Source organism: Lutra lutra, chromosome 3, assembly GCF_902655055.1.
Source record: "Lutra lutra chromosome 3, mLutLut1.2, whole genome shotgun sequence".
NCBI lineage: Eukaryota > Metazoa > Chordata > Mammalia > Carnivora > Mustelidae > Lutra > Lutra lutra.
Window position 1 is genome coordinate 96,704,100 of NC_062280.1, and position 12,500 is coordinate 96,716,599.

Sequence of the window (12,500 nt, forward strand, 5' to 3'; positions counted from 1 at the left end):
GCATGGTAAACAAGGATTAGGTTAGTTATGCAGATTTAGGTCAGTGCCTTCTCCAGTCATGGGAGTTCTTGTAGTTTTCAGGCATCACTCCCTTGCAGATACAGAGAGGGAGACATAGAAATAGAGATATCCTTTTAAATGTAAATTTTACCTACAAAATTAAAAAACAACTACTCCACCTTCATAACTTCTTCTATCTCTGCTGTTTCTCAAAAATAGTCACCTCAGAGTAATCCTTACTCCATTGAGGCTTATTTCTGATTTCCTTCATTAGCCAATTTTCCTAATAGCTTTAGTTGAATGAACCATTGTTTTCAGTAACTTAAAATGCCACTTTTATCATGTTCTCAGTTTCCATAGGTATTTTGTGTGTTGTTATATTCTCTTCTGTTTCATTGTTCTGTTGTGATTATTCCTTCCAAAATACCAAAGTACCAAACTTTTTTCATCATAATTTGGAACTAGTTACTTACCTGAATTCTGTATGTGATACTTAGGTATTACTATCAATAGTGATAATTATTTTCCTATTGATTTTTCTGGTTTCCCAAGTATTTGGTAATATTACCTGCAACTAATGTACTTTTTACTTGTCAGTCCTAATAATATTTATACATCTCGTTTCTTTCTACTGTTTCTGATATTAATAGGAATGTTTTATCCGTTAAAAACTGAACAGCCTTTTTGTTTGTGACCATACTTTTTCTCCTGTGAAGAGATTATCTTCTTGCTCTAATAGTCAATAAATGAAGAGCTTTTATCAAGAATAAATACTGATTTTTTAGCCTTTTTAGAATATAACGATTACCATAGAACAATTGATTACCATAACATAATGATTACCATAAAACATTTTTCTACTGACCTTTTACCATTGTGAATTATAGTAGCACACTTACTTATGTTGAACAGTCTTTTTCTTCCTGGGCTTGATCTCCTCTTGGTCATTTGTTATACTTTCAATGGTCTACCAAATTGTAACAGTCTACTTAAAATGATTATGCCAGTACTCACAGGTGAGATTGATCTTTTATTATCATACTTCAGGTTTTCATATGCGTGTTATGTTGACTTTTAAGAGTAATTTTTAAAGAATTGAGAAGCTTTTCTTCTTTCAGCACTGTCTGGAATAGTTTAGTATCATTTCCTCTTGGCCACTTCATTTGTAATATAGGACAGGCTTCTCATTCCTCCTTCCAACACGAGTGATTCTATGTTGTGGAGCTGTAACTTTTTTGCCTCAGATTTTTTTTTTTAATTTTTTATTTTTTTCATCAACATATAATGTATTATTAGCCCCAGGGGTACAGGTCTGTGAATTTCCAGGTTTATACACTTCACAGCACTCACCATAGCACATACCTTCCCCAATGTCCATAACCTGACCACCCTCCCCCTACCCCTCTCCCCTCCGGCAACCCTCAGTTTGTTTTGTAAGATTAAGAGTCTCTTATGGTTTGTCTCCCTTCTGATCCCATCTTTTTTCATTTAGTCCTTTCCTACCCCTCAACCTCCCCACATTGCCTCTCAATGCCTCATATTTTTATTTGAAAAGTATTTCATTCATATAGAAAAGCTGCAAGAATACAAATAGTACAGAGAATTTCCATATACACTTAACTCAAATTTACCTATTGATAATATTTTATCCTATTTGTAAGGCTTCTAATGACTCTTAATGAAATTTTCCTAGAAATTTGGCAAGGGTTGTACTTCATTATTGAAAGCATAAAAGTTAACTGCTAATAGTAGAAATGGTTATTTTTGAAGTACATTTGCTCAGATCTAGCCTCTCTGTTTGTTGCAGAACCTCATCACTGTACTCTTTTTGCTCTCTTCCACATGGAATCATAAGCTGTGCTTTGGAGTACTGACATACTTGAGTTTTACTGTCATCCTCAACTCAGTGTCTTATTTTTAGATATCACATCATCTTGCCCCCCTAAGACCACCTCCTTCCCAGCCTCATTTGGTCTCAGTGTTTTCCCTTCAGGAGAAAGCCTCCTCCCATCCATGAGTAAGAGCTAGACAATCAGAGAAGTGTGACAACACATTTCTGAAAATGTCACCTGTTCCTTCTTGAGGGAAGAAAATATCAAGCCTGTATGTCTGTATCCCTGTGGTCCGTTCTCTCTCTGAATTTTCTGTAAGACGAATGTGCACATACACATCTAAGAACAAACAATAATTTTGCAACATACCATCTAAACTACCTATGGGAAAGGAAATTATAGACGTACCTTGGAGATATTGCAGGTGCAATTCCAGACCCCCACAATAAAGTGAGTCAAATGAACTCTTTGGTTTCCTAGTGCCTGTGAAAGTTGTGTTTCCACTATGCTGTAGTCTATTAAATGTGTAGTAGCATTATGTTGGGATATGTTGGAGGAAAAAATAATGTGTTCATACCTTAACTTAAAATACTGCTACAAGGGACACCTGGTGGCTCAGTGGGTTAAAGCCTCTGCCTTCGGCTCAGGTCATGATCCCAGGGTCCTGGGATCGGGCCCCGCAGGCTCTTTGTCCAGCAGGGAGCCTGCTTCCCCCTCTCCCTCTGCTTGCCTCTCTGACTATTTGTGATCTCTGTCTGTCAAATAAATAAATAAAATCTTAAAAAAAAATACTGCTACAAAATGCTAACACTTCTTGGGAAGGAAGACATTTCCTCTGCCCTTGGAAGTACTTCTGGCTAACCAGAGGGTCAAATTGACATGAAATACAGATTAGCAGGAGAAAATCCAATTTTATTTCATAGTTGTTGGGAATCCACACAGAAATACAATTGCAAAGACAATTAAAAAGGGTTTATATATCATTTTGAACTAAAGAGAAAGGGTAGAGATGTTGGACTTAAAAGGGAAGGAATGCAGTTCACAAGATGATGAAAAGAGTAACTGGTAAATAAATGTTAGCTGGGCCATTTAGAAACAGTGGGACATAAAGGACTTTTCTGCCTGCCTTCCATACCTAATACATACTACAGTGCAGTTATCTATAGTGATAGGTCTCCTCCTGGAGCAGATCCTCCATCTAAATTCTTTTTGGCAGTCATGGGGGAGGTAAAGAGCTTTTCCTAAATCTGTCGGGTTTGAGTGTTACTAATTCAAAATAATCTTAGTGACAAATTGCCATATTTTGGGGAGACCTGTCACAAACCACTTTCCCAACATCTGAGCTTTCAGCAAGTCATAAGTCATAATTTTCTTGCTGCCGGATGGTCTTGCCTTGATGTTGATGGCTGCTCACTGATCAGGTTGGTAATTGCTACAGATTGGGGTGGCTGTGGCATTTTCTTAAAAATAAGACCCAGGTCGTCTAAGGAAGTGTTGAATCACTATATTATACACCCAAAACGTATATTACCCTGTATATTAACTAACTGGAATTCAATTGAAAACTTAAAAATACACAAACAATTCTTTGTAGCATGTGATGTCATTTGAGATAGCATTTTACCCACATAGAGTAAAAAGTAGAACTTTTTTCAAAATAGGAGTCAATCCTCTCAAATTTGACCACTGCTTTATCAACCAAGTTTATGTAATATTCCAAATCCTTTGTTGCCACTTAGTCTTCACAGCCTCTTCACCAGAAGTACATTCCATGTCAAGAAGCCACTTTCTTTCCACATCCATGACAAGAAAGTCCTCATCTGTTAAAGTGTTATAGGAGATTATATCAATTCATCACATCTTCAGGCTCCACTTCTAATTCTGGTTCTCTTGCTGTTTCTACCACAACTGTAGTTACTTCCACTAACATCTTGAACCTTTCAAAGTCATCTAAGAGGGTTGGAATCAACTTTTTCCAGACTCTTATTCATGTTGATATTTTTACCACTTCCCATGAATCATGATGAATGTTCTTAATGTCATCTAGAATGGTGAATACGTTCCAGAATGTTTTCAGCTGACTGCTCAGATTCATCAGAGGAATCACTATGACAGTTGTATCCTTACAAAATGTATTTTTTTTAAGATTATTTATTTATTCACTTGAGAGAGAGCATGAGAGGGGAGAGGTCAGAGGGAGAAATAGACTCCCCATTGAGCAGGGAGCCTGATGTGGGACTCCAGGATCATGACCTGAGCCGAAGGCAATTGCTTAACCAACTGAGCCACCCAGGTGCCCCACAAAATGTATTTTTTAAATAATAAGACTTCAGTGTCAGAATTGCTCCTTGATTCTTAGGCTGCAGGACAGATGTTGTATTCACAGGCAAGAAAACAACTTTCATCTCATTGTACATTTCTTTCCATCAGAGCTCTGGGGGGACCAGGTGCATGGTCAATGAGCAGTGATATTTTGAGCTGCATCTCCTTCTTTGAGCAGTAGGTCTCAAGAGTGGGCTTAAGATAGCCAGCTAACCATGGGGTAATCAGATGTGCGATCATCCAGGCTTTTCTGTTCCATTTGCAGAACACAGGCAGAGTAGATTAAGCATAATTCTTAAAGGCCCAAGGATTTTTGAAATGTAAATGAGCACTGGATTCAACTTAAAGTCACCAGGCATATTAGCCCCTACCCAGAGAGTCAGCCTATCCTTTAAAGCTTTCAAGCCAGGCATAGACTTCTCCTCTCTAGCTATGAACTCCTAGGTGGCATCTTCTTCAACAGAAGGCTGTTTCGTTTACACCGAAAATCTGTTGTTGAGTGTAGGCCCCTTCATTAATGCTCCTAGGTAGATCTTCTGCAGAACTTGTTGCAGGTTCTACATCGGCACTTGCGGCTTCCCCTTGCACTTTTATGTTCTGAGGACAGTTTTTGAACCAGCATCTGCTAGCTTCAGACCTTCCTGCAGCTTCCTCACCTCTCAGCCTTCACAGAGTTTGAGTTAGGGTCTTGCTCTGAATTAGGCTTTGGTTAAGGGAATGTTGTGGCTGGCTTGTTCTTCAGTCCACACCATTGAAACCTTCTTCACATCAGTAATAAGGCTCTTTTGCTCTTTTATTATTCGTGTGTTCCCTGAAAGAGCACTTTTAATTTCTTTCAAGAATGTTTCACAACTTGGCCTATTGTTTGGTACAAGAGGCCCAGCTTTTTTTTTGCCTTTTTCAGCTTTTGACATACCTTCCTCACTAAGCTTAGTCATTTCTAGCTTTTGAGTTAAAGTGAGAGACATGCAACTCTTCCTTTCACATGAACACGTAGAGGCCATGGTAGGGTTGTTAACTGGCCTAATTTCAATATTGTTGTGTCTTAGGAAATAAAGAGGCCTAAGGAGAGGGAGATAGATGAGGGAACAGCTTGTCAGTGGAGTAGTCAGGACACACACAATATTTATTTAAGTTTGCCATCGTATATCAGTGCAGTTTGTGGTGCCTCAAAACAATTAAAATAGTAATGTGAAAGATCCCTGATCATAGATCACATAATCAAATATAATTATAATAAAAAGTTTGAAATATTGCAGGAATTACCAAAGCGTGACACAGATACACGAAGTTTGAAAAATGGCACCAATAGATTTGCTTAATGTAGAGTTTCCAGAAACTTCCTATTAAAAAAAACACACACACTATTTGAAAATTGTAAAAATGAAGTGTAGTAAAATGACGTATGCCTATATAATTTAATCTACAAGGATATGGGAATAGTTCTCCTAAACCATACCTACAGTGATAAATAATTGAATATAGGATTTCAGCCTGACATTTCTATATGTGGGTTTCTTTACTCAATTCAGTCTGTCATTAAGATTTAAAGTCTGCATATCTAAAAGTCTTCTTTAATGGAATCTCATCTAGAACAAATTGATCATCTACTCTAAAGATAAACCTACATCCTTATCCTAAAAACACAAATTGCTTATAATTTTAAAAAAGTTTTTGGAAACTTCCAAAAATTTTTTTTTTCATTGGGAACTTCTAGTCAAACAAAATTCTCAGTCAGAAGGCATTTTCTGATTTATGCATTTGTTGTGTAAATTTCAAAAAAAAAATTGAAAATGGGATTCTCTGTGTCAGTTAAGATCATTGTTTAGTAATTTTATGGAATAAGACATTTAGAAAATCCAAAATTATTCTCCTAAATAAAACAGTGATTTATTATTTTGAGTACATTGATAAAATAAACTTTTGAAGTTAAAGTATTCTATTTAATTCTTCTTACGTAGTACCTAGATGGAGGTACCATTATTGAGTAGTGCTTTTAGTTCTTAATAATTGACTTAGACTTAATCATCTTGAAACACTAGACCATTTTACTTTAACAAATTCTTTTATAGTGAGAGCCAAAGGCTTTGAACCACCTATTGAGTATAGTTACTTCTACATACCTACATTTTTTGAGTGTGTTTTTGGTTTTCTAACTCATGCTGTTCTAATTTTTTGGAAAAATACTTGAAATTCAAGTGTATTTTTTAAAAATTTATATGTATATATTTTAAAAATACATATATATACATATATAAATACATATAATATATACATAGTAAAGATATTGTCCTAGCAATTATTTTCCTATTTACAAATTTTATCTAGAACTCAGTTTTCCTGTATTATGTGATCCCCTCTTTCTTTAATGGGAGCATGAGATTTTAGCTATATACTTTTAGATTGAATCATGTTTTATTTGAGGATGCTCTGTGAACGAGGAAAGGAGATTGACTGGGTTTTTTGTTGGGTTCATGAAGTTGGCCCAGGATCATGGTTTTCACCACGAGGGCTGTGGTTTCGTGGTTTTCAATTTCCCTCTGATGCTAAAGAAAGTAATGCCCACATTTACTTATCAGCTTGCCTGGATTTAGGACAAGAGGGTAAGGGGGACTAATGGGGCTTAAAAGCTGTCAACATTCAAACATTAAAACATAGAATCAGACTCTTTACCGTACCCTTTGCTTTGCTCCCATTGTTTATTCTTGTATTCAACACATTACTTTCTTAGCTAAATTAATCCTTCCATTTCTTATACTTAAGACTCGTTGGCTTGGGAACCTTTCTTTCTTTTTAAAATAGTTCCTTATTTCTTAATTGATACTTACTTTTTAAAAATTTAATAGTTTAATTCTTAAAAGGCAGTCATAATACTTTATGTTATTAAAAAATCATGTGATAACATTGCTGGGAACAATAAAAAAAATTTAGAATTTCCTAAACTTAGTGAAATAGTACATTGATAGCTCCCAAATTGACTTCTTGTTCTTCAGCTGCCTAGATTCATCACTGTATCTTCAGTTCTCTCTCTTCTTAAAGCCATGGGCCACATATTTCAGTCTGCTTAAACCTGTTTGTATCAGAGAATATTCTGTCTTGCTATCAAATCTGCATTGTACCATTGGGAAATGAAGAGAAAAATCCCAGAGAGAAGGTAATTTGAGAGAAAGACCAATGAAATCTGCATAGATATTACCCTCACATCATTGGCTGTCTCTTAAAATGTTCATGCACAGGATGCAGCTCCAAAAAGCCCAGCAGAAATTTGTAGTTGGAGGAGAAAGAACAAGGCAGAGATTTTAGCATTATTGTGGCACCAAGGACACAGATCAGAATTGTGTTTTGTTGAGGGGGAAGAATCTTGGTAAACCCTGCCTGAGCTTGTAGTGACCTCTAGAATTACACCCTCTAATAGCAAACACCATACCCTAGTAATAAGGGCAAATCTGAAATAAACTTGCTCATAAAAAGCCTAAAACCAACACTTAAATAAAGAGAATGAGGTATATGCTATTACTCAGTTTGCATGCCAAAATAAAACTTAACCTAATTTCCATACGGGGGAAGATATCATCCAAAGCTTCTATAATTTCTTCACCAGTCATTTTCTGGAATCCAATTAAAAGTATAATCTAAGGGATGCTGAGAAACAGTACCAAAAGAAAAATTAGGTAATAGAGTTCATAGTTGGTCAGATTTTGGTGTTATTAGAGATTTCAAAAACAATGATTTTTTGATTCAAGAGAATCAAGGTGTGAACAAAAGTAAACAGATAAAAAATTTCATAGAGAATTTAATCTACTAAAAAGAATCTAAAAATATATTTCAAAAGATTCTAATACTTATTTTAGAGCTGAAAAATGACATATCTGGAATTAAATACTTACTCATTTGGTGTAATATAGCAAATATACAAGAAAGCAAGTTTAGGGAACTAGAAGATAAAAATAAATTCAAACTTCTAATAAGAGTAGCTTTTCAGCAGATCTTTTTTTTTTTTTAAGATTTTATTTATTTATTTGACAGACAGAGATCACAAATAGGCAGAGAGAGAGAGGAAGAGAAGCAGGCTTCCTCCTAAGCAGAGAGCCCGATGCAGGGCTTGATCCCAGGACCCTTGGATTATGACCTGAGCTGAAGGCAGAGGCTTTAACCCACTGAGCCACCCAGGCGCCCTCAGCAGATCTTGATTATTCTTATTCTTTCCTGTATTTATGCCAGTTCCCTCTATCTTCTTTTCTCAATCCATAACTTCTCTTTCCCCAACTTTTTTCCTACCTGTTATTTCAGTTCTTACTTCCATACATCCCTGTTGAAGACCTGTGTCCCTGATATCAGTAGCAAACAATAGTAGGAAATTTAATTAAGGTGACTGGCAGGTTAACACAGAGAACACTGTTAGTTCTACTACATGAAGTACACAAAACTCTAGGTAGACAGGCACCAAGTAAACTTAGCAACAAGCAAAAGATGAGGATCTGGTGATAGAATCTGAGGCGCAAAGGCTTCTACTTTCCAGAAAATCAGGGTATCAAACACATCTCTATTTCCAGAGAAACAGAAGTTAAGGAAATGATCTATGAACCTATTGCAGGAAGCAAAGCCACGTAATCATAGGTATGGCAGAGAGTTACTTGGTGGTATAGTCTACAGACACAGAATTGACCGTGGCTCGGTTCCTGGAATTGTGCTCCTTTATCATAGTTGCTGGGTATAAGCAAGCTAAGAAACATCTGTAATTTATAAATTTCAACTGCCTTGGAATCATATTGGTCCCAGATCTAGTGATGTTTAAGTGGGTTCAGCTATGAGGATTGGTGGGCTTTTGAGGACAAGAAAATATACCAGTCATTATATCAGATGTTGGTACATAATTGCTCTTAGGTTTGGTTTTATAGAACTAAGTTATGTAAAAGTTATTTATTTCTCTTAGGGGTTAGGTCTGTTATCATCAGATAAATCTTTAATTTGGCTGTGTCAGCCTAAAGTTTGGTGTTATATGCTATTCCTTAGAAAGAGATACAGAATATTAGGCTGTAAAATGATTTAATTTTGTAATAAAGTATGTAGGCTGTGTGTGTGTGTGTGTATGTGTGTCTATATTCCTAAGTTACCTTACCTGGTTACCAAGCCCTGCCTAATTTCACCAGAATTCTATTCTTCAGACTCTAGATAGGAGACGATTTTTATCTGCAAATGGATCTTGTTTCAATATTAAAAACTTATATATCCAGTACTTTTTATAATTTTAGGCTTATTGAGGTATAGCAGAAAAACAAATTTCAAGACCTAGAAAGTATACATCATGATGACCTGACACATGTGTACAGTGTGAAGGGATTTCCCCTCTATATTTAACACACCAGTCATCTCACATATCATCTCACATACATTTATGGGTTTTTCATTTTATTTTGTTTCGTTTTGTTGAGAACATCCTAGTACTACCATCCCACCAAACATCAATCATGCAACACTGTGTTATCAACAGTAGTCACAATGCTTTCCATCAGGTCCTCAGACCTTATTCATCTTGTAGCTGAAAGTTTGTACCCTTTTACCAACCTCTCCCTATTCTCCCTATCCCTTAGCCCCCGTAACCACTTTTTTTACTCCCTGTTACTGTGAGTTTGGTGCTTTTTTTCTTTTTTGTCCAAAGATTCTATGTATACATGATACCATGCAGTATCTGTTGTTCTCTGCAGGCTTATTTCACTTAGCATAATGTCTTCACACTCCATTCAGGTTGTGGCAAATGGCAGGATTTCCTTTTTTGTCAAATAATATTCCATTGTATATAAATATGGTGACTTCTTTATCAGTTCAACCACTGATGGACACTTAGGTTATTTGTGTACATTAAAGGTTTTAGATTTAGCATTGGCTCTTTTTGGGAGGGGGAGGGGTAGAGGGAGAGAAGATCTTAAGCAGGCTCCACACCCAGCACAGAGCCCAACTCAGGGCTCACTCTCACAACCCTGATATCATGACCTGAGGTAAAATCAACAGTCAGATGCTAAACTGACTGAACCACCCAGCTACCCAAACGCCCCTGCTTTGATTCTATTTCTGAATGTGATTTGCCTCAGAGCTTTGAAATGTTGGTTAATAATACTGTTTTTGCACTAAAATCTTTTCAGTATTTCTTCCTATTTTTTCTCTGCCTGGTTTTTGCCTGTCCCACAGAATTTAATGACCTTGATCTTTATTTACTCATTAATTCACTCATGGATTCAAATATCTGAGTACTTACTGAACACCAGGTCAGAAATAAAGTCACTTCCTACATTTCATTTACCTTGTCTCCATTTGATGGTCTTTATTCCAATCAAAAGAATATCTTCCTAAGTAAGTCACACTAGTTTTCGCTTTCTGAGTGTGACCAAAATAAATGTTAACTTGCTTGAATATTCTAGGATTTCTTTTGTCATTGTTTATTAACAATGTAGTTTAACAAAGTAGTGGTTCAACAAAAAATACGTAAAAGAAGATTTTCTTAGTGGAGACTTGCTAAAAACCCCAAACTTCCTATTTGTCTTTTCTTTAATTTTGCTCAGCATTTAAAACTCATTTTAAATTAACTGTTTTAAGTATCTATATCTTTTTTCTCTTTGACACATCAAGTTAGGAGTACTTACATCTTTTAGTCTCTCTTTCTCTTATGTCCACAATAATAACTACCTTTTTTTTTTTTTAAAAAGTCTGTGTTTTGAGGTGCAGTTCACTCTCTTAGGTTAATTTATTTAAAAAATGAGCAATTCTCAGGGCACTTGGGTGGCTCAGTGGGTGAAAGCCTCTGCCTTTGACTCAGGTCATGATCTCAGGGTCCTGGGACCGAGCCCTGCATCAGGCTCTCTGCTTGGCAGGGAGCCTGCCTCCCTCTCTCTCTGCCTGCCTCTCTGCCTCCTTGTAATCTCTGTCTGTCAAATAAATAAATAAAATCTTTAAAAAAAAATGAGCAATTCTATAACTTGACAAATGCGTACAGACATGTAACTGTCATCACAATCAAAATTCAAAGCAGCCCAATCATCCCAAAAGTTCCCGCTTGCTGCTGTCCTCCCACTCCTTGACTCTGATGTGTTTTCTGTATAACATAAACATGGAATCATATGATATGTGGCTTTTGAGTTTGAATTCTTTCTTTTAACAAAATGATTTGGGTTTCACTCTTGTTGTTGTATATAGCAATAGTTTGCTCCCTTTTCGTTGCTAAATAGTATTCTATTACATGGATATACCCCAGTTTTTATCCATGTACCAGTTGAAGAATGTTTGGGTTGTCTTCAGATTCTGGCTATGAAGAACAAAACCACTAAAAACATTGATTTAGTAACTACTTTTTAAATGGGTAATGCTTAGAAATGGGACATTATGATATAAGTGTGAAAACAATTAAGTGGGAAGACACCAGACACCTCAGCTCTCACAATAGTTTTGCATTCAGTTAACTGTTAGGTTGAATAGAGAATTTAACTACTCTATGCTTCTTTCTTTTGTAAAACGTGCATGATGTAGGGCTTACTCTAGCTTTAAAGAAACATGATACTGTGATGTATAGGTAAGGTATTTATCCTTGTTCTAAGAGATGAACTTATAAATGGTCATATACATCTTTATAAAATTAAGTTATATAAATTCAGTATAACTAATATTTTAAATAACAGGTTATTTTGTCTCTAAGTCCAGTCATAAGTGGTTAGAAAATAACATAGTTTGCTTCATGAATTTTAAAGGTCATCATAATCTTGTGCTTTTTATTAACTATGTGATTAAATTAATTTTACATTGGAAAATTATTTTGATGGTAATACTCTTAAGTAAATCTTTGATTAATATTTTCATTAAAATATTTCAGCATTTATTTACTTAAGTATTTATGTATTTTTAAATTTATTTTTTTATTTTAGATGGGTCTAGGAAAGACAATCCAGGCAATAGCAATTGCTTACTTCTATAAGGAGGAATGGCCTCTTTTAATAGTGGTCCCTTCATCTCTGAGATATCCTTGGGCAGAAGAAATAGAGAAATGGATCCCAGAGCTGGGTCCAGAAGGTGTGAATGTTATTCAGAATAAAACTGATGTGGGGTAAGAACAACTTTTTGATCATTAAGCGGGTAAAAAAAAGCCTTGCATGTATTTATTATATACTGATGTTTGGAATAAAGTATAACATGTAAGTCATAATTTAGAAATAAGAGAATAGTATGGAGAATTTTATTTTACATTTTAAAATGTAATTTAATAATGATTATTATTAAATTATTAAACATTTTAAAATGAATTATTTATCTAAAACCCAAAAGTATATTTGATGTTAAATTCCTTTAGCATATAATTTAAAA

The 12,500-nt window shown here is 35.4% G+C and overlaps 1 protein-coding gene and 1 pseudogene across 3 annotated transcripts in view; one reads left to right on the plus strand and one right to left on the minus strand.

Annotated features, from left to right (window-relative positions):
* Positions 1 to 12,500, plus strand: part of ZRANB3 (zinc finger RANBP2-type containing 3) — a 329,435-nt gene that overhangs the window by 160,699 nt on the left and 156,236 nt on the right. For all 3 annotated transcript variants that reach the window (XM_047722507.1, XM_047722509.1, XM_047722508.1), the window contains exon 4: positions 12,065 to 12,243. In XM_047722507.1, the coding sequence (XP_047578463.1) occupies positions 12,065 to 12,243 (179 nt within the window). The remainder of the gene's footprint in view (positions 1 to 12,064; positions 12,244 to 12,500) is intronic.
* On the minus strand, positions 1,990 to 5,158 carry LOC125094929 (tigger transposable element-derived protein 1-like; annotated as a pseudogene).